Source organism: Felis catus, chromosome B4 (assembly GCF_018350175.1).
Source record: "Felis catus isolate Fca126 chromosome B4, F.catus_Fca126_mat1.0, whole genome shotgun sequence".
Lineage (NCBI taxonomy): Eukaryota > Metazoa > Chordata > Mammalia > Carnivora > Felidae > Felis > Felis catus.
The window spans coordinates 20,123,554-20,146,761 of NC_058374.1; the positions used below are offsets into that span (position 1 = coordinate 20,123,554).

General features: G+C 47.1%; 1 protein-coding gene across 2 annotated transcripts in view; it reads right to left on the minus strand.

Annotated features, from left to right (window-relative positions):
- NEBL (nebulette) overlaps positions 1-22,576 on the minus strand; it is a 364,159-nt gene extending 341,583 nt beyond the window's left edge. Inside the window, exons 1-2 of one of the 2 annotated variants that reach the window (XM_045060973.1) lie at positions 22,363-22,576; positions 21,026-21,120 (exon numbers count right to left, since the gene is read on the minus strand). In XM_045060973.1, coding sequence (XP_044916908.1) covers positions 21,026-21,120; positions 22,363-22,431 — 164 coding nt within the window. In that variant the 5' untranslated portion in view covers positions 22,432-22,576. The remainder of the gene's footprint in view (positions 1-21,025; positions 21,121-22,362) is intronic. The other variant, XM_019834028.3, reaches the window with a different exon arrangement.
- Between the last annotated feature and the right edge of the window lie 632 nt (positions 22,577-23,208).

A 23,208-nucleotide genomic window follows, 5' to 3' on the forward strand; every position in this document is an offset into this window, starting at 1 on the left:
TTCACGCCCCCCATCGGCACTCCCCCTTGCTCCCCACTCCCCACACCCCACTAGCTGGCTGCCCTCCAGCTCTCCCAGTCACCTCTGCCGGCGCTCGCCACAAGCTCCCCGACTGGCTCGTCTCTCCTACACTCCCAGGGTTCTCTGTGTGTCCTTGGTATTATTTCCTTGGTCTGGGTCTCCCCAGAGCTCGCTCTCTCGCCTCCCCCAAGTTTTGCTCAAATGTAAGAACGCGATTTCTCTGACCAGCTTATTCTAAGTTGCAAGCCACCCTCCAACCCCCGCCTGACACTCTGACACTCTATCTCGCTTCTTTGCCTGATTTTTCTCTGTAGTACTGATCACTTTCTAATGTTACTTATTGCTTTGTTGTGTATATTGTCCACTTCTTCCCTCTAAAAATGGAAACTCCATGCGGGCAGAGATTTTTGTCTGCTTTGTTCACTGCAGTATTCCCCAATACTTAGGACAATGTCTGGTCATGGTAGGCAGTCAATCAATATTAACTAAACAAGTGAATTTCACCACAGAACGCATAAATAAAGAAGGGACTGAAATTCTACCATTCACGGAATGGGACAGCAGAGATGAGCCTTACTGGGCTTGACCGGAATACAGACAAAGTCAAGCCCAATTTTACTTCCATCCCCCTCAGCTTCCAAGGAGCCTACAACTGCAATCCAGGATGGACCCTCTTTCATCTGGCCATCCTCTCCCCCCAGTGCCAAGCTTCTGGTTATAAACTAAGCTTCCGGTTATGACTCTAGTGTCATATTTAAAATCCACTGGGGCGCCTGGGTGGCTCAGTCGGCTAAGCGTCTGACTTCAGCTCAGGTCATGATCTCACAGCTCATGGGTTCGAGCCCTGTGTCAGGCTTTATGCTGACAGCTCAGAGCCTGGAGCCTGCTTCGGATTCTGTGTCTCCCTCTGTCTCTCTCTCTCTCTCTCTCTCTCTCTCTCTGCCCCTCCCCTGCTTGCTCTCTGTCTCTCTACCTGTCTCTCTCTCAATCTCTCAAATTAAATAAAAATTAAAAAATAATTTTTAATGAAATAAACTCCACTAATCCCAGAGGGCCTCAGTGGCTCAGTGGGTTAAGCGTCCGACTCTTGATTTCGGCTCAGGTCATGATCTCACAGTCATGAGATCAAGCCCCATGTCAGGCTCTCTGCTGAGTGTGGAGCCTGCTTGGGATTCTCCCTCTCTCTTTCTCTCTCTCCCTGCCCCTCCCCTGCTTGTGCTCTCTTTCTCTCAAAACAAATAAATAAACATTTAAAAAATCCACTAATCCCAACAACTCCTGTGGCACCCAGTAAGCATCAACCCACCCCCACTCCCTAATGCCACACAAGGCCCCCCGGGCCACACCTCATGACACAGGCTATAAGGACAGAGGGGTCCACTGGCAACAAACACCCAACATTAATCGAGAAGAGAAAAAGCCGAACGAAAGAGAGAAGGAAAAGCATATCGTTCCATCCAAACATTTAACTAACCCAGCCAACATCTGGTAACATACTTGGTTCCAGGCCCAAACTCTACTCCGAACTCCTGAACCTCAGAAGTAATATAACTTCCTGTTTGGAGAAAATATAGAGATAGATGCATCAAGTTCTATTCCAGAATACCAATGACCGCAAACCTTTTCCTGTGTATTCTGCCAAAGTAAAATGTGACTTTGGGGGGCACGGGGCGGGGGGCGAACGTCTGTACCCATTTCCTTGTTTGTACCAATATGAACAACAGAAAACCCCAATGGAAAAGCAACACCACCTTAGGTACTTAAAACCAAAGTCCTGGGTCTCCTTGGTTTCAACCTCTCTTTCCAGCCTCTGTGGATTTTCTCTGGCCTTGAATCCCAGATCTCCAGTCGGCTAGTCCCAAATTGTTTAGCCCACACCGCACATCTTCTAGCTCATAAATGTGCAATGATAATGGGTCAAGCACTTTGCATGCACTGTCTCATGTAAACCTCTCAACAACTCCAGGGGGGACAGTGTTATGACCACCCTCATTTTACAGATTAGGAAACTAAAGTTGGAGACATGAAGTGACTTTCCAATGGAGTCCAGAGCTCAAACTGAAACGTCTGACTTCAAATCTTGGTTCCCTGATGACTACGCCATACAGCAAGGTTACCGAGGCTAATGCGTTACCAATTAACTTCTTGAAATAAGTATACACAGAAATAAAATAAAAGTCTTTTGCAGCATAAAAGTAAGATGCAGGGCTGCATTTACATCTGTTAAATGATGCATAATGTAATAAGGCCACATAAAACGGAGCAGGCAAAACAGGAAATTCACAATGAGCATATACATGACTATATGGTTTTCAGAAATGTTGCACTTTGAGAAATGTTTACTAAACATTGACTTAATGATGAAGAGAACAATTTCCCAGTTCAGAAGCCCTTATGTTATTAATACTACACAGAACATAAATATTCTTTAAAGCAACACTAAAGTCAAATTCAGAAAGTGAGCCCTAATGTAAGTGAGCGATAGCACAAAATTTTCCTCTCTGTCTCATAGCACCTGTGCATTTAGAAATCCACAATATAAAAAAGTACAAAAAAAAAAAAATAGCACAACTCCCAACATTATTCAAAATGTTAAAGAGACGATGCATGTGCATTTCCCTCAACAACATCATAAAACGAATCTTCACAGCTAAGAGTCTCTTTCATATGTTCACCATGAGGAACTTTTTTTTACTTGAAGTTTAAAGCTAACAGACAGGAAAAAAAAAATAATAATAATAATAATACTGTCCCTCCCAAATTCTCATTCAAAACCTGAATCTCACAGAAAAGTCTAAAATAATTTGAAACTGCATTCCAATTTGAAAAACAGCACACAAGCACTTCTGAAATCTTGCCTGTAAAAATTTAGCAGTTCAACTTTAAAATTTACACTCACTGGGGTGCCTGGGTGGCTCAGTCAGTTAAGCATCCGACTTCGGCTCGGGTCATGATCTCGAGATTCGTGGGTTCAAGCCCCAACGTAGGGCTCCTAGGGCTCCGTGCGGACGGCTCAGAGCCTGGAGCCTGCTCCTAATTCTGTGTCTCCCTCTCTCTCTGCCCCTCCCCTGCTTGTGCTCTTTCTCTCAAAAAAATGAATAAACATTAAAAAGAAAATTTAAACCCACACTCAAAACCCAGGAAATCATGGCTTTGTTCCAGCTCAAACAATGGTTATATTTGAAAAGACGAGAACAGCAGGCTGCCCAGTTCTAGAGAGATGAGAACAGACTGAGCCCCTTGGAGAGGCATCATTGGTGGCCCTTACTGCTCCCACAAACAGAGGGCTGTGCCCTGTTCTTTCTAAACACCACTTCCCCTTTTCTTCTCACAGATGGTGCCTCCGTAGAGATTAAGCCCCACTGCACGATGAGGACAGAGGTGGAGTGGGCCTGACAACCGGCCTTTGCGGTCTCTTAAAAGTCAGGTAGGTAACTGCCCTACAGTTTCAGGCAGAAATCCTATTTGAGATCAAAGGCTTTTAGAAAAGTTAAGAATGGGGGCGCCTGGGTGGCTCAGTCAGTTGGGCGTCCGACTTCGGCTCAGGTCGTGATCTCACAGTCCGTGAGTTGGAGCCCCGTGTCAGGCTCTGTGCTGACAGCTCAGAGCCTGGAGCCTGCTTTGGATTCTGTGTCTCCCTCTCTCTCTCTGCCCCTCCCCCACTCACGCTCTGTCTCTGTCTCTCCAAAATGAATAAACATTAAAAAAAAAAAAAAAAAGAATTAGAAAAGTTAAGAATGTCCATCATACCCCAAGGCTGAATTTCTGGCCACTCAAATGGTAAACACAGAAAGCTCCAGTAGAAACTAGAAGGGGGAAAAAAAAATCTAGAGTCATTGATTTATTGGGGGGGCTGGAGGGAGGGAAGAGGGGCATGCTAGTGTAACTGGGGAGAAGTAGTTTTGTCCTTTTCATAAGGCCCAAAGAGATTTCCATCAGGCGTCCTGCCAGGAGTGTTATAAGCACCGTGCACAAAGCAGCCAGGTATAAATGGACAAAGAGTTATCAAAAAATTAATTCAAGACAGAAACATCAACAGTACTAGGAGACATTCGAAGTTAAGATCTGATTGTGAGGAGGAAACAGGAGGCGTGTGTTTGGGATTTGTTTTCAAAGTCCGGGGCAGGAGTGCAAGGGTGGAGGAGAAATGCTATTTTGGGGTAAGATTTCTATCTGGTATTAAAGTTCACCTGGGAGAACAGGCTAACCAGAGAGCGTGTCCACTGAAAACAAACCAGGACCAACACGAGCCTTATCACAGGATCCACCTGCACCGCGAGTATATACCATTTCTTCGGGCAGCCCAACACTTCCATGTAAATGCCAGCACTGCAGAAGTAAGTCTACTCAACTAACTCTTGAGACCCAGATAAAATTCTTCCTTACTTCATGAAATAATAAAAGAAAGTAAAGCCATCTGAGTAAGTTTCATGGTAACATTAATAATTCAATTCTGAAATTGAAATATAAATCCTAAATCGCGGGAATATTGCAATTATAAATCTCCACACCAGAGTCTTGTAGCTGTACTACAGCCTAGGTCACAGTCATGAGATTTTTTTTTTCCCCTTCTTAAAAGTAAAGTGATAAGAACTGTGTCATTTTCTATGAAGTTTTAAACCATATTTCTTCTGGCCTTTTCCATTTGAAACTGAAATTCATTTCCCAATAAATATTTTAACACCATTCTTATGAGCAGGGACAATCCATCAGAGAACAATTCCATAATTGTTTCCGAAGCTTACAATGCATATAATGTCACAAAGTAAAGATCCTGGATGGAAGACACGATTATGATTAAACCTTGAAAACAATAGTGAGGTCTTGAGAGCATACTCATCAAATGAAGAAACAGTGTAATTCAAATGCAGATTAAACCAAGTGCCTGCAGACGAGAGGGAAAGAGAATACACCCACTAGAAATTCCTTTATGAAGATTACCAGCATTGAATGCCTTTTTAAAAATTCAAACTTCACCCTGCATATATCTCCCTTCTTCTGTACCGTCAGAAAAATGAGGCCGATCTTGCTTTGCTTGACTTTTGTTGGTGAACCTGTTACGGGTTGGCCGAACTGGGTTCCCCCCCCCTAAAAAAAAGATTCGGTGAAGGCTTAACTCCCAGTGCCTCAGAATGTGACTTTATGTTGAGGCAGAGTCTTTCCAGAGGGAATCGGGTTAGAATGAGGTCATGAGGGTGGGCCCTCATCCAATATGACCTCTGTCCCCATAAAAAGGGGAAATTTGGACATAGAGAGACACACAGAGGGATAATGATGTGAAAAGACTCGGGGAGGAGGCGGCCGTCTACAAGCCAAGGAGGGAGGCCTGAGAGCCCCCAGAAAAAACCAATCCGTGGACACCTTAATTTCAGACTTCTAGCCCCCAGAACTGGCAGACAGTACACCTCTTTCTGTTAGGTAAGCCACCCAGACTGGTGGCTTTGCACAGCAGGCCTAGCAAACTAATACAGAAGCTACGAGGGCTCTTTCCTTTGAGACCCGCAGACCATCCCTGTGCTTACCCACAGGAGACTTTCGCCAGGAATTAATGTCAGATTTATTGGGCTGTACTTTCTACAGTCTGTCTCTTCTTCCACTTTCTAAAACCAGGCCTATTTTGCCTTCTCCAGAACCTTCACGGAGCCCTCTTTTGCAGATAATTTCTCAAAAAGACCAGGCAATAACGAGTATAACTCATACTTACACGCTATCAACTCTGAGTCAGCTGTTTGCACGGATTGCCTCACTCGGTCCTTCCAGTCCCCGGAAGAGGCAGGAAGGTCCATTGCTGTCTTCAGACAGAGCACAGCCACCTCCTTCCGCAGGTGGACTGAGGAAGCATCACCTGTCCACAGATGAGGAAACTGAGGCACAGTGAGGCGAAGTAACCCAGCAGAGCTCCGGAGTCTGTTCCCTTAACCCCTACCCCCATCCCCACGTCCCCTCTCGTTTGTTGTTCAGGGCCATGGATCACGGGCTTCAGGTGGACGGGATCCTCAGGTCCCCGAGGTGCCATCCGTCTGGACCTGGAGACCCAAACGTTCTCCAGTTCCGCGATGAATGACGCACGTTCACTTTAACTCCTTGATGACGCCTGCGAACCTTTTCTAGCTGGAAATGGCTTCTTCTTGGTTGAGAGGATGACAACTAACTAGCAACCCAATAATTCTCCTTGCTTCTCTGTCTTCTTTTATCATCGCCGCGTCTCCCCCCAGCCACGGTTCATCTCTTGTCTCGGGATAGACGTGCATTTGAGACTCGCTTGTCTTTAGAACTTCTTACGAGCCTTTGCTCACGCCGGCCGTCGGCTTGCTTGGCCCTATTCTTACTGTCGGTACGTTCTTGAATTCTCATTTTTTACCATCTTTCACATAGTGTGTTGTACTCGTCAGAGCTCAGAAAGCCCGCAGGGGATGCCCTATGTGGCTTTTCGGTTTGGGGTTTGGTTTTTGTTTCAGGAGGCATTCCCCTTTTCTCACTCGTGGGAATAACACACCTTCAATTAGAGCTTTATTTTTCCAAGTCTTCTATCTCGCTGAGTCAGCCTTCTCTCTATCCCTTCTTTCCTCTCCTCTGTAAACTACATGAAGGCCAAATGCCAGCCAAGGACCGCTCGCACATAGTCCCCGGGCTCTCCTGAAGTCTGCCGTGTGGCGTGACCAGCCACCCCTCCCTTCGCCCCGAGGCCCCAGAGACCGCTTGTTCCAAAGTCCTGGCGACCGCGACATCACCAGCCAGTCCTTCCTTATGTCCCACGTGAAGTCCGTAGCAACTTGAAAACAGTGAAACTGTACCCAAAAGGCACAGCAAAAGATCCACTGATACTCTCTCCCGCCTCCAGCGGCTCATTAAACCTCCCTTCCCCGCTGCATCTTGCCTCTGCGCCGAAGTGGAAACGTGCGGAGAGAGCTTGGGTGGTTATCTCTTCCCACCTGCCTGTACCGGTGCCCACATCCCATGTTCTCCGTCATTCTTCCACCTTCGAGTGTCTTTCTTTCTATACGTGGATCCACCTTTTAGACATGTTTCTTTTTTAGCACAGCCAGCCTCCCCGCTGCCAGAATCTCATTATCAGCTCATCCCCGCCCCCCCCCCGCCCCCCAACACACACTGGTGACCCTGCCAGATCTCATGAACCTCCTTGAGGGTCTCTGCGTTGGTACAGATGGATGAGGTCATCAACGCTCCTCTGCTCTGTCCCTTTGGAGAATTGCTTGATGCTTCCTCCATTCAAGTGCTTCTTTTATGTTCCCACCTGTTTTCTCCTGCTGGGGAATTAATTTTTCAATCCCGAGTAGCAATCTCTGCTAACCCACCAGAGAAGGATGCCAGGAAGGAGGCTTCCTGTCAAATGAAGGGCCGCTCCCATTCGGAATAAATGTACTTTTACAGTCAATCCACGCATGTGCATTCAGAGTCTGTTATATACCCATCAGCGTATAAAGAAAAACCAATATGCTTGTCTTTCAACATCTGTGACACCGTCGTTATGCAGGACGCTTCTTGGGAAATAGCCCCCAGGTACAATTTACAGGTGCATTCACTGACCACTCACCCCTCAGGTACATACGACCCAAGAGACGCACAAATAAACCAGCCTCCTGACTCCTGGCCAATTAAGCCTGACATTACATAACTGCCATTTAAAAAAAAAAAAAAAAAAAAAAAACCCACAGAGGCAAACCCTCTAAACAGGATTTTCCTTCTTTAGCAGCCTCTGAGGAAGAACTGTTCTAATATGGTGTTTCTATTCCTGACAGGAATAACCCTTAATTATTATGTGCCTTAAGCATCTAGAAATTTTTAAATAGAATTGCACTTAATGTTAAGAAAATCAGAGAACTACGTCAGTGGCAACAGAAAATACTTTAAACAGAGAGAGAGGAGAGAGAGAGAGAGAGAGAGAGAGAGAGCGCTGGCATGGGGGACAGGGACGGGGGAAGAACACAGATCTTGATAAGTTGCCTTTGAAGTTGTGGAAATCTGAGAGAAGAGACAGAGCATTGAAAAAACTCACCAAAGAAAATTAAATTCTTCCATAAGAGAATGTAAAGGCTCGTCATTTATCAGGGATTAATGCGTTAATCCCTGATCAGGTTTTGTTTCCACAAATAAATAAGTCATTGTTATTTCCAGGAAAAAATATATAGATATGCAAATAAATATGCACATTGCCTAATATCTAAACACAGGGTTCACGTCTCTTTTTTTTTAATATTTATTTCTGAGAAAGCGAGAGAAAGAGAGGACATGGGGGAGAGGCAGAGAGAGAGAGGGAGCGAGAGAGAATCCCAAGCAGGCTCCAGCTGTCAGAGCCCGATGCAGAGCTCGAACTCACAGACATGAGCTGAAATCAAGGGTCATATGCTTGCTTAACCGACTGAGCCACCAGGGAGCCCCAGAGTTCATTTCTAAGACTCTCAAAAACATAGTTATAACAAAGTGATTGTTACAAAGTACCTACGTAGATGTTATTCCTGTCTTCTTTTGTTCAGTTGCATATTAGTGACCAATAATCTAGCAATAAATTTCAATATTTTGCCTAAACTCTCCAGCGGTAGCTACCATCCATGTGTGTTATCAGTCTAAGCACAGCCGGGTCCAGCTGGGATCGCCACAAAGATCTTCATGGAAAGAAACCTATCCTCTCCTGTCAAGTCAGCTCTGTCAGCCAGAGAGGCCTACTGTTGAGCTGAATTGCTCAGACAGCCAGAGGGACTCAACCAGTCCCGACAGAGCTAGCTGGGTGATGTGCTCTATCAAGGGGACATTTACTGAGCACACAGTAGATGCTGGAGTATACTAAGGCAATTGGGACAATTCCTGCTCTCAAAAACGCTAGTTAGCTAGTAAGAAAGACTTGCTTTTTCATGAAGAACAAATCTAGAGAATTCTATCAAGATTCCTTCCACAAATAGGTCCTCTCGCCCACCTCCTGGGTGCATTCAGCAAACAGTTTACAAATCTTTTTTGTTGTTGTTTGTAATGTTTATTTTTGAGAGAGAAAGACAGAGACAGAGACAGAGAGAGCACACACAAGTGGGGGAAGGGCAGAGAGAGAGGGAGACACAGAATCCGAAGCAGGCTCCAGGCTCTGAGCTGTCAGCACAGAGCCTGATGCGGGGCTCGACCTCACAAACCGTGAGATCATGACATGAGCCGAAGTCAGACATTTAACCGGCTGAGCCACGTAGGCGACCCTACAAATATTTGTTTATTTTTGAGAAAGAAAGAGAGACAGAACGCCAGCAGGGTAAGGGCAGAGAGAGAGGGAGACACAGAATCCCAAGCAGGCTCCAGGCTCTAAGTTGTCAGCACTTCCAACGCGGGACTCAAACCTACAAACCATGAAATCACAACCTGAGCTGAAGTTGAACACTTAACCGACTGAGCCACCCAGGCGCCCCGACAGTTTACAAATCTTACCCAACATCTGTTGATTGATTAAGTAGATATGGTGGGTTCTAGATCATCATTCTTGTCATAATGAGACCGGAAAGTTCATGATGTGAAAGAACAACACCGCGTCAACAGTTCAAACAGCATATCTGATAAGGACAGTGAGAAGCACGCCTGTTGTGTCATAAAAAATCTGACCTGCATTTGTCCCCGCTTCCTGGGACGTACTCTAAATAGTCGTAATTTCCCAAGTAATTGGAAATATCTTTGTTATTCGTCAGTCTTGATCCATACCTGAGTTATGCTAACAAGATGGCTTCAGATGGGACTAGCCACTCCAGAAACCACGTGATTAGAGGGTTGGGCCTTTGAGTCAGGCAATATCAGTGGACCTCCTCCAGGGAGGGGAGGGGGACAAGAGGCTGAATAATCACACGTGGTCAATAAGTCATCACACGTGTGGAATTAAACCTCAGTAAAAACTCTGCACACCGAGCTCGGTGGAGATTCTCAATCGGTTAACACATCACCGCACCCGCAGGGAGACACGTCCTGATTCCACAGGGCAAGGGCAAGAAAACGTGTCCAGGACCCTCCCCACCCTCGTCCTATGTGTGCGCTCATTTGGCTGGTCCTGATTAGTATCTTTTACAATCATAAAACCATAATTTTAAGTACAGCCCCTTTCTGAGTTCTCTCAGTCATTTTGGCTAATTAGCTCATTACGGGGACCCTCGTATTTGTTTTCAGAAGTGTGGGTGGCCTGGGGACTTCTGAACTTGCAGCTGCCATCTGTCTCGTTGGGGACCGCACCCTTAACTTACGGACTCGACACTAATTCCGGGTGACTGATGTCAGAATTGCACTGCAGCATTGCAACACCCATTCTCGATTCCTTAAGAACATGCGAGAAATAATACCTTTAAGAAGTCACGCTCTTGCAGTTGACCTTACCTCCCCAGCCGCCAAACCACCTCCAACCCAGGATGCGAACGGCCATGGTCCACCCTCGGCAGGACACTGCCTCCAATAGGTAGACAAGCACAACACAGCCATAGTACAGGGCAGGCCTTTGGGTAAGTGCCAGAATTGAGGTGTAAAACCAAAATGAGCACACAAAGAGAGCCCAGCAAGTGAAAGGTTCAGGATGGCTTCACAAAAACTGTCACAGCTGTGCATCCTAAAGATGAAAGTAACTTTATTTTTTTCACATTTATTTATGTTTGAGAGAGGGGGAGGAGGGGCAGAGAGAGAGGGGAACAGAGAATCCACAGCAGGCTCTGCACGGACAGCAGCGGGGCTTGAACTCACGAGCTGCGAGATCACGACCTGAGCCGAAGTTAGATGCTTAAGCAACCGAGCCACCCAGGTGCCGCAGGTGACAGTAACATTAACAGAGGGGAGAGCAGGAAGGCATAAGAACAGAGTGAGTAAAGGGTCAAATCATGGGGCAAGTTTATTAACGAAGAAAATTTTTTTTATTAACTCCTTACTGTGTGCCTGAAACTGGGCTCACCTTATTATTTTGCTATTCCAATGAATCCTTAAGCCTCATCTAATATCATACCCATTTTACAGATGAGGATACTGAGACTTAGCTGAAGAAACTCGATGAAGGCATTGGGCGAGCCGCCCAGTATGACTGGAGAGGAGGAGGGGAGACCGATGTGAGCAGAGGCAGGTAGATGGTGAAAAGCCCCCAGGTGCCGGTCAGAAACCTACTTTATTTTTTCTGCAGGCAATGGGGAACATTCAGACGTGTTTGTGCAAGGGAGTAATATGCCCAGAGCCATGGTTTCAAAAGACGAGTGTGGTGGCAGGAAAAGCCTTCAAAAAAGAGAAAGACTGGAACAGGGAGACCAGTTAGGGGACAACGGTCAGATCAATGGCCAAATTGGTAAGAGAGCCTGAGCAAAGGCAAGGACAGAGGGGATGAACACAGGGATGGGATGATGGGGAGGGGGGCGTGGGAGACAACAGAGATGCTTAAGGCTCTGGGGCACAGGTGGATCGGGGAAGAGTAGCCAGGAGAGGATGGCACAGACATCTAGATCACGAAAAATCCATCTGTCCGTCCGGCGTCCCTCTGTACTGATGCATACACTGACTACACTGCCTTCTGCTGCTCCCGCACATTGCCTGGTTTCGTGGAGCTCATGCTCTTGATCCATTAACGGCTACCAAAGTCACACTTAAAGACCGAATTCGATACCGGTGGGCAGTCATCTGACTCCACACCCCAGATCTCTGGCCCCCTGCGGTACCCGGCCATCCCATTTCTCCCAGGCTCTCTGTGGTTGACTTACACCTGCCTTTGATGGGTAATGAACATCAGGGGATCTAATCAAGGATTTTGGTCTAAGTGGCTTTTTAGACTGCTGAGCTGACGCCGAAGTATAAGAGACCACCAGTCCACCTATCGATCTGATGCTATTCAAAAATACACACATCGAACTAGTTTTCTCCTGGCTGCGCCTAGGATTCGACGGGAAGGAGTCAACAGAGAGTGTGGAAAAGGAAACAGTAGTTGAACGCAACGCGACTCCCTCAAAGACTCCACAAAGAAAAATGCACAGCCAACTACAGATAAAATTAATAATGGGTTTCCAGCATCGGAATAAATAATCCTTGCTGTTCAAACCTGGTCCTTCTGGCAACTTCCTGTTTTCTGCTTATGTCTCTGCCCCACGTCTGGGTTCCACGAGAAAGGCTGCAGAATGTTTTATTCACTAGCAGAACTTCAGAATCAATAACAATGCTTTTACTAAGCCTGAGAAATGTTCTGGGTACTCAGCTCATAAATATTATTCTAGATCCCACTTCTCTCACACTGCTAAAGAGCCTAAGGCTTCCTAGGTACACTAACTGCAGGAGAACAGAAACAGAAAGGAAAAGAAATTCAACTTTCTATTCCTCTAGAGACGGAGCTTGGAGGGGCCTGAGGCTCTGGAGAAGGAGGGTGTCTTGGGGGGAGTATGTCTGTTCTCTCTCACTCCCGACATCCCCAGGAACCACAATGCCTTTGTAAAGCACTCCTCTGAAAACGTTTAACGAAGACATACCGAAATGCACCCTTACACAAGCCCCTGACACATAATCAATACCCCTTTAAGCGCACACATCTATATCTCGCATTAACCTTGCATTTCACTGTGATTTAGGAGATCTGTGCTTCATCTCCAAATCTTTTCTTATCTGACATCATTCCATAACAAATACATCATCATAAAGAGCCCACACGAGGAAGGCGCCTTGCGCAAACACTTTTAAGTGTGGCAGAACTCAGTACCTGATGTGTAAACTTGGTCTTCTCCAACGATTTCAAAAGATACTAACATTCATGAGATACCCCCCACAGTTCAATAAGGTAGCTGAGAAACAGATCAGTCTGCATATGCCCGGAATCGTTTTGTTCGGTTCAAATAAAATGTCTCCACCCTTCACTTTCGATCCTCCCATTTTCACAAAAATACAAACACGAAAGCAAAAACCAAACACCTATCATCCTCCTGCATCAGGTCTATGTCAAGGAGCCAGAGGTTGAATTTTTTTCTATGCAGTATGTAACTGAAGTCAGGCAAGGCATATTATAATTGATGCTAACTAGAACGCCCACAGACCACAACGCCCATAGATAGACACTGTTACTTTTAACAATGTGACATTTTCTCCTCCCTTTAAGGGGAAAACATGAGACAACTTTCAATTTATGATAAATAAGACAGGGGACTGGGGCGCCTGGGCGGCCCAGTCGGTTAAGCGGCCACATGCAGCTCAGGTTATGATCTCGCAGTTCATGGGTTCAAGCCCCACGTCGGGCGCTATGCTGACAGCTCGGAGCCTGAAGCCTGCTTCGGATTCTGTGTCTCCCTCTCTCTCTGCCCCTCCACTACTCGTGCTCTGTCTCTCTGTCTCTCAAAAATTAATAAATGTTAAAAATATATATTTTTTAATAAAATAAAATCAATAAGGGAAGGGACTAACATTTGTGCACCTGTTAGGTGTCGTTTGATGTGCTGAGGCTTACAAATATTTCCCCCATTTAATTTCTACAGAGTTCCTGTTATGTAGAAATTATTATCTTATTTCACAGACTATAATTAAATCCAGAAGAAAATAAAGGAACGTCACTAGGGGATCTTTTAGGATGGCATGCTTGGAAACCGAGCGCGTAAGCAGCGAGGGGAAACCCTACCGTGTTCCTTACGGCGTGGCAATGGCCAGCCTTAGCGGGGAGACTTCAGCCCTCGGTATTCAGACTCTGTGCAACCTGGCCACCACACCGCCACTCAGGCTCCCCAAAACGTGCTCTGGAGCCAGCTTCTCACCCCGCCCCACCTCTGCCCACCTGCCCGAGAAAGAAAGCAGGCTGGGCCGCATCCCGATCTGGGGGGTAAGGCAGGGCTACGCTGATAACAGCACGGCCTCCACACTCACGGAGACAGCTAATCTTTATGGAGGGCTACGTGCCAGGCTCTGGGGGTGCAGAGTGAGCAAGACAGATGTCCTCAGAGCCACCCCAAGCTAGAGGAGGGTGCGCACACAGATAAGCACACGGCTCCTTCAGAGGATGGTGACGACTCTGCCGGCTGAGCGATTCCTGAAGGGTGACAGGGGACGGGACAGGATGGGGTTGGCACCAAGGGCGTGAAAGCCACGGCTGTCTGAATCCATGAACTCAGTGCGTACAGGGCTGCACGGACCGGCAGGTTTCAGTGCTCTCTGACGCACGGGGCGCTGAGAATGTGGCACTGAACTAGTAATTCTCAAACTTTCTTGACCACCATTTCCAGTAAGAATATTTTTTACATCATGATCCAGTGCACTCTGTATACACACAACTAGAAAAAAAAAAAAAAAAGAAAGAAATGAGGGGCGCCCGGGTGGCTCAGTCGGTTGAGCGTCCCACTTCGGCTCAGGTCATGATCTCGTGGTTCATGAGTTCAAGCCCCGCGTCGGGCTCTGTGCTGATGGCTCGGAGCCTGGAGCCTGCTTCAGATTCTGTGTCTCCCTCTCTCTCCCTCTCTCTTTCTCAAAAATGAGAAACTTCAAAACAAATTTTTTTTTTAAATCCTTTTAAATTTTTTTTTCAACGTTTTTCATTTATTTTTGGGACAGAGAGAGACAGAGCATGAACGGGGGAGGGGCAGAGAGAGAGGGAGACACAGAATCGGAAACAGGCTCCAGGCTCTGAGCCATCAGCCCAGAGCCCGACGCGGGGCTCGAACTCACGGACCGCGAGATCGTGACCTGGCTGAAGTCGGACGCTTAACCGACTGCGCCACCCAGGCGCCCCTCAAAACAAATTTTTTAAATGTCTGCCAAAACAATATTTATTTCACTACTCAGATGCACTCTGATATTCTCTCCCTCTCTTTCTCTCTCTCTCTCTCTCTCTCTCTCTCTCTCTCTCTCTAAGTTCTGGATACAGCCCTCTAATGGATGACAGCCCACAGTGTGAAAAATATTGATATAAACCTTTTAACAGGCATAACTATTATTTCTTTGATATACTTCCTCTTCTCCCCCTACCCTCTTTTTCCTCCTTCATCCCTCAAAAAACTTATTTCCACTGTGGAAATAAAAGCAGTCCTGTCTACAGAAGTTCCACTGCATGCCAGAAATACAGCACTGTCTCCTTAGTCCCACACAGCCCCAGTAGGGTGAGAGGTACCATTCCCACTTTACAGAAGAAGAAACTGATGCTTAGAGATCAAAAGATTGGCTTGGCAGAACATGCGGGAGCCAGGGTTCAAATCCAGTTCGGTCTCGCTTCAAAACTCCAATTACACCACAGTGCCTTTCGTGAAAAGTTCTTAAGTAATTAAAGCCAACTTAATAGCAAGAATTTCGTAAGTCCCCTTGAGATAACTCAAGCCCTTGGAGGGTTACAGAACCGGGGTTGAGAGGTCTAAACAGGGATAAGGGAACTACATGGTAGAAAGCTCTCAGGTTTAAATTTAATTTCCTTCCGTGTCCTCGGAGCACCCCTTGGTAAAGGCATCAACAAGGGCTGACCCGCAGAGAAATGGTAAGTGAGAGTCAGCGGAGCGTTGGCCTAGATAGTCACCCTCAAGACAGGCTGGCTGAGTGGCACTGACCTCTCCGGGGGGCTCACAAGGAGCGTCACCTACCTCAGCATCTCCCAGGCTGTCGACAGTCAATAAATATTCACAAGACGACCGCTAGCACAGGCAGAGCGAAAGTAAACACGACGCCCCGCTCCTACTGGTTTATTTTTAACATCTCCCAAAATTATGCTAAGTGAAACTATTTGCTGAACAGAGATTCTTATTTGGAAAGATAGTGAAACATGTCGAACACAGATATTTGTGTTCTTTCGGCCCCATATTTAAAGATCCATTTGGGGGCGCCTAGTTAAGCATCCGACTTCGGCTCCAGTCATGATCTCCGGGTTCGTGGGTTCGAGCCCCGTGTCGGGCTCTGTGCCGACAGCTCGGAGCCTGGAGCCTGCTTCGGATTCTGTGTCTCCCTTTCTGCCCCTCCCTTGCTTGCACTCTGTCTCTGTCTCTCTCTCTCAGAAATAAATAAACACAAAAAAATTTTTTTAAAGATACATTTGACACAGACACAAGGTATATCAAATGTGGGCAGATCAGGACAAATTTTCAGCCCCTCAAAAATTCCCACAGAAGTGATGACGTGGGGAAATTATTGACAAGGTCCTGCTAAACTATTGCATCATTAACTGAGCCCTCCCCTGACCTAAAATAACTAGACTTTTAGTGCCAATACACCAACTGGCCTGTCACTGCCATTGCTATATTTCTAAGCGGTAATATTTCTCAGAAAATTTGAAGAAATGAGGTATTATTTTTACAAACACATAATAAGTGCAATTTTGACTTTTACCATAAGTTAAATAATTTATTTGTCAAATGGCCTTGGGGTTTATATTCTTTGTGTGGCTTGTTGGGTAGTTTAACTTGGCGTATAAATTCACATACAAAAATGAGGTATGTTTTTTGTCTAATCATCTTAGTGTTGTTTTCTCAAGATCTCTTAGCAATAAAAATATCACCTCGTCCTCTTTTCTTTGCAAGTTTCATGATGAAAAAAATTCTGAATGTGCCAAAGAATCCATGGCCTGCTTATGAAACATAAAGGCTATGAAAACATGGCATGTATTTAAGTAGACGAGTTTGTTTTTAAATATTTTAATAGTGTGACTACTGCATTAGGAGCTAAATGTGTATTAAGTCCAATCTTACATCGAGTGGGTAATATACTTTGATCATTCTATCAAAAGATCAAAATTTAAATATTATGTAAATTATACCTTATACATGTTCTCCTTTGCATGAAATCAAACAGAAAACTTGTTTCTTCTCTGAACACATGAGACTATAAACAAGCAACATATTTAAAGGGAAGAAAATTCTCACTACTTCATTCCACTAAAAAAAAAAAAAAAAAATGCCCCCAGGTATCAATTAAAATAAAAAGCCTTTATGTTTTCTAAAAATAATCTTAAATGTCTGTTTATCCTTTCCAAGTTTCAAGCATATTCTTAATATTTATTTTAAATATTCTTGGTAATTAGGTATGTTTTTTTCACAAGAAATGCTACATAAGTCCTCTTTGTGAAAACTCCGACAGATTTTATAAATCACTAGAAAAGAAATTAAAGAATATTAAATCTCCAGTAATCAAAAAAGTTGTCATTTTCACAACAACTAAATGTAAAGTATGAACCTTGATTGGATTCTGGTTTAAAAAGAAAAAAGCAGATACAAAAGACATTCTTCTTTTTTTTTTTTTTAATTTTTTTTTTTTTGATGTTTATTTATTCCTGAGAGAGAGACAGAGGCTGAGCGGGGGAGAACCAGAGTGAGAGGGAGACACAGAATCCGAAACAGGCTCCAGGCTCTGAGCTGTCAGCACAGAGCCCGACGCAGGGCTTGAACCCATGGACCGTGAGATCACGACCTGAGCCGAAGTCGGATGCCCAACCAACTGAGCCACCCAGGCGCCCCTACAAAAGACATTCTTAGGATGAGGGAAATATAAACATAGACAGGATCTTAGATATTACGAAATTTTGGTTAATTTTCTTTGGTGTGACAATGGTTCTATGATTGTTTAAGAAAATATCCTTATTCTGGGGTGTCTGGGTGGCTCAGTCTGTTAAGCATCCGACTTCGGCTCAGATCATGATCTTGTGGTTTGTGGGCTCAAGCCCTGCATCAGGCTCTGTGCTAACAGCTCCAGAGCCTAAAACCTGCTTCAGATTCTGTGTCTCCCTCTCTCTTTGCCCCTATCCCTCTCCCTCTCCCACTCATGGTCTGTCTCTCTCTCTCTCTCTCTCTCTCTCTCTCTCTCTCTCTCTCTTTCTCAAAAACAAATAAACATTTTAAAAGTTAGAAAAAAAATATCCTCATTCTTAGCACATGGATGATGTAGTTTTCAGGGAAGAAATATCCATGTATGAAATTACCTTCCTTGATGCATGAAACTGACAAACAGTCTGACAATAATATATTTGCACATATAACTAAATAGAAATAAGGGGCAAATGTGACCAAATGTTAATAACACTGGAATTTCAGTGGAAGGTATACAGATGTCCATTGTATTATTCTTTCAACCACTTTGTGTATATGGAAATTTTTCCAATGACAAGTTGTGGGGGGACAAATAGTCCTTTTCACTTCAACATGTATGCATGTCAACTCCTGAACCAAACTAAGTACAGATAAAATATTGCTCTACCTGGATACAGAATGTGTCATTTTCCAGTAACCGTATGCTTCAGAGAATCAATTTTCCACCATTGACCCGGAGAAATTATGGCAACCCTTCTGGCCAAGACCATTGACACACCACCTGAATTAGAGCAGAGGCATCAGAATCCCCAGAGGGTAATCCATGCTGCCCAGCGAGTTTACAAGGCAACCTGTGCCCTTGGAAAAATAAGAATTGAGAACAGGGGCCTTCCGGCCTGGAACCTTCACAGCAGACAGGTTCCATTTCTGGCCACAGCAGATCAAGCTGTGACATGAACTTAGAGCTAAATTAAACAAATTGACACCATCAATTGGAATCATTCACCCGCTAAAGCTAGATTTCTTGTCCTCCCCTGTCTCTCTGCTCAACAAAGTGGACCACCAGGTTTAATATTCGACAAGAAATCTGAGATGCTACCCACACCCCAAGTTCCACTTAAACCTAATACCAAAGCACTTGAATTATATAAGAAAGTTTAAAGAGAAAATCTGTAAGCATTTGATTTAGACATACCTAAAGCATTTAAAATAAGAGTCCGTCCTATGAGACAACAGAGTAGGATGTCTCCTATCTACAGATCGAGGCTCTTTGTTTTGGGGCCCAAATCTCAACAGTTCTGGGCACTAGTTCACTATTAAGTCAGACTGCAAACCAGCCACCCTTGACTTGCCGCAGAATCTGATATTCTTTTTTTTTTTTTTAATTTTTTTACATTGATTTATTTTTGAGAAACAGTGAGACAAAGCGTGAGTGGGGGAGGGACAGAGAGAGGAGACACAGAATCCGAAGCAGGCTCCAGGCTCCGAGCAAGCCGTCAGGACAGAGCCTGATGTGGGGCTCGAACCCACAAACTATGAGATCATGACCTGAGCCGAAGTCGGACACTCAACCGACTGAGCCACCCAGGCACCCCTCTGATATTCTTTTTTAATTAGACTGAACTGAAACTAAGCAGTAAGCACTGAGTTTTCAAGTGGTCCCATGCAGCCAAGACTCTCTCAGCTGTACCTTTTTATTTTCTGTCCTTTTATTTTAATCATTTCTTTTCCCCCTAATTCAATTCTTTATCTACCTGTGTCTATATGTAAACACATACATAATTACATACGTATACATGTTATACCGTATCGCATCGTATTAAATGTAATTGTTCTCTCCTCAATTTCTTTCTCTCCTGTCTTTCCTTTTCTCCTCCAATTCCTCCAGGCCTATCAGGGCCACCCGAAGGCATGGTTATCACCGGGCTGAACTCCAGGATGTGGAGCTAGAAAGAATCTTGATGTGGCCCATAAAGCCTAATCGAATCAGGCCACGGGCTGGAGTAGTTATGGGAAAATGGTTCACTTTCCTTTAAACTAAAGAACAATTATCTCGTTTATGGGTTGTAGGAGACCCTTTCCCATCTAGGTACTGCCGGCTGCCTTTGATGTTTAACCAGTCACACGTACCTCTCTTTAAGAAAAGCAGGAGACTATGACACTGAAGTCCCATTTTTTGTTCCGTGTTATCGCCATAAGATACATGGTATAGGAGGGCCGAAGACATCAATGAGTTTGGGCAATGTCTGTGAACTTCACTTATCCAAAAAAGTCCTGAATTCTGTTCAGTGCTCCCATGTTCTGATTTCTTGAAAAGTTTCTAGTCAGTCAATAAGCAATAAGCTGGGACCAATCAGTAAGCAATAAGAGAGTAATAAAAAAAAAAAAAAAAAGTTCTTCACCGGAGAGGTATAAGCACACTACATTTGTTTACCAAAAATTGACTATGAAAACACAGTCCCACGAGTGAACTGTCAGTTAACCATGGGCCCTCCATCTCCAGAAGACCTGGCCGAACCTATTTCCAAAACTCTAGAGAGAATGAATCTCCAGCCATATTCCTGCCAAAAGGCTAAGGGTCCTATGCCACCTGTAGGCTCCATCGGCCCCCACAGGGGAATGGGGAAGAAGAAGGCTCAACAATTCAGGGCCAAGAGCTCTGAAGAGTGCTAAAAACACTCTTGGATGGGAGAATACTCAAGGTGTGGGGAGACACATGCCCCAGGGCAGCAAGGTCGCCATTTGGAACCAATGGCCAATTTCCAGATTCTAAGAGTGATCGGAGCCCTTTCCTGAGAAATATCTTCTCAATGCCTCAATTTCTTCATCTGTCAAATGGAGATGATAACAGTGCCCCCCACCACCACCCCCAAGTCACAGAATCTGTAAAGATTAAATGAGTCAGGAGGCATAAAGTGCTCACCACAGGGCCTGGCACACAGGAAGCCCTGCGTAAACGCTAGGTAACTGCCACCAGTATAGGCTAAAAGCATGCCTACAGAAAAACCTGCCAAAGAAAGGTTGCCTTCCCTAATCTCCCCCAACAGACCTACTCCTAAGCAGCCAGAAACACCGTGTCTCAATTCCTTGGTTCTCTGTTTCAGCTCTGGGATCTCTGGAGCGGTCTCAGCTAAGATTAAGCGAGACTCCTTTCCCTAGCAACTAGGTTCAGATATAAAATTGCAATATGGCAACATCACGTGACTGAAATGGAACTCTGACATGCACTTCAGAGCCCACACTTTCGCTGTGTGTAAGTTCTTCAGCTTCTAACAAATGTCCCCCACTCTGCAACCCTGTGAGCCTCAAAAACCGACCCCGCTGGAAGACCCACACAAATTACCCTGCACATTAAGAAAGACACGAGTGCAACGACCTTCCGCAAAGTCCGTGGCCCCAGCGTGTGTGGCATAAACCAGGAACTGGCCCCTGCCACACCTGCGTGACACAGTGAGTCAGTCTCTCGGAACAGGCAGATGCCCTCACTTTTGTGTTCTGGTGCTGTACCACACCTGGCACACCTTGTTGACAATACTTACGCATTACAATAGGGCTTCTTTTCATAGCCTTTGTAGTTGTTCATGTTGAGAGCCATCTTACAGACCTCACAATGGAAACATCCTTTATGCCAATACTGAAAAATAAATAAATAAATATTTAAAAGTTTCGTGCAATGCCAGCGCTTCCCGGGACGGGTACAGGAAGGAGATATTTTTTAGTGCATCACAGTCCCCACCCTCACTTGAAAATACCGCAACAAAATGATTGTAGGTAACAGTAGATGTGGTTACCTCCTCTCGGTTATGTAAATAAGGCAGACAGCTATGCAAACTGAGTTTTAAATGAATCCCCACCCGCAACGTACAGATTCAGAGGCAAGAACTGCCAGGGCTCCATCCACACTGCACTCCTAGGAGCAGCCAGAATGGAATCCTAAACTGGTTAATAATGGAGACGTGGAACCTGGGTAGTGGCTTCAGAAGGAAAACGAATCCAGTCCAAAGCGCCTAAACGCAGAGTTTGTTGGATCTCAATAAATATGTGTCCACCGGAAACCAGGCAACCCGAAGGAGCCAGGAGGGGGACGAGGCAAGTACCCTCGCCCCCCCCCATCCCTGTCCAGCTTCTACTAAATTGCAGGAAAGGTGGACCCAGTCCGGGAGGGCTGGCGAGATGACGGGGTGCTCTGGAGAGGCATTTGTACCAGCACACGCAAATTTGTCAGGGACCACCTCCGGCTGGTTTCAACGACCAGTCACTCAGGATAGCGCCGGGCTGGCTCCCCCAGGCTGTTCAACTCCATCCACGCCCGGGAAGGACAGGGAGCAGGGTTGCAGGGGCCGGGCCTAAAGCCACTTCCTCTGGAATTCCCCAGCCGGGTGGATTAACCCCCCGTGGATCCTGCTCGCCGCGCCGAGCCGGGGATTATTCTTAGCAATGCCGCAGCGGCCGCCCCACGACATATTAATTATTATTTGCCTCTCCGCCTCACCGCCGTCACGGGAGGCGCTGGGGCGGGGGTGAGGTGGGGTGCGGGGCGGTGAGGGGCAGGAGTGGCAGTGCGAAGGGGTCGAGCCTGGGCTCTTCGGCCCCCGGGCCGCGCTCCGCCGCGCGCTCTCCGCAGCAGCCCCGCACCCTCGCCGCCCGCACCCCGACGAAAACCCTTCCCGGTTCCAACATCACCATCGCCAAGCGTGCTCTCTGGATACTCCTGCGGGCGTTTTTCCTTTGCGTGCCCTCACCCGGTGCCAAAACACACACACACACACGCACAGAGCCCCACTCCTCTCCTTGCATCCCAGGTGCCAAAACTTCTCGGAGCAGGTGCAGCCGGGCCCCCGGCAGGTCCGGGCTGGCCCGGCGCCCCCTCGCTCACCTTATCCAGGCAGTTGACTTTCTCCGTGGGATACACGACTTTTCCGCAGCGGGCGCACTGGGGGTTCATCGTCGCGGTTCCCAGGGGCGGCGGCTGTGCGGCAGCGGCTGGGGGCTCCGAGGAGCCGCTGTGACATCCCCCGGCGAGCCCCGCACCGCCTCCGGGCAGGCGGGAGGGCTGCGGGCGGCCGGGCGCCGGGGTCGGGAGTCGGCGCCGGACCCCTGGCGAGCCGGCCGCGCGGCGCGCGGGAAGGGCGGCGGGGCGCGGGTGGGTGCGCGGCGGGGCCTGGCGCCGGGGTTGGGGCGGGTGGGGGGGCGGCCGCGCTCGCTGGCCCGGGCTCGGCTCCGGCTCGGGCTCCGCGCCGCTCGCTCTGCGTCGCTCGCACTCCAGGTACCGGTGACTCACACAGACACTGGCTCCCGCCCCTCGCGCTCACTCGCTCCCCCGCCTCGCCGCCGCCGCCGCCGCCGCCGCCGCCGCCGCGCAGGCCAAACCCACCGGCGCGCCCGGACCCAAGTGGCAGGGAACGAGCACGTCGGGCACCGGGGAGGGAGGGCGCGGCGGGGGGGAAGGGGGAGGGCGACACCCGGAAAGCTCCGCAGACAGCCGCGGGCTGCGACTGCGAGGCCTGGGAGCGAGCCCGGTGCCGCAGCCGCAGCCGGGGGCGGCCAGGTGGGCGGCGGCGGAGGAGGGAAGCGCGAAGGGAGGGTGGGGGGAGGGGGGGCTCAAACCCGCGCACTCCCTGCGCCTGGTCTTCTGGCTTCTGCCCCCGCCGGGTCACCGCGCTCGCAGGCCGGGGTTCCTGGTGCCCAGAGGACGCGCGGGCTCGAGCCCGCGCTCCTCCGC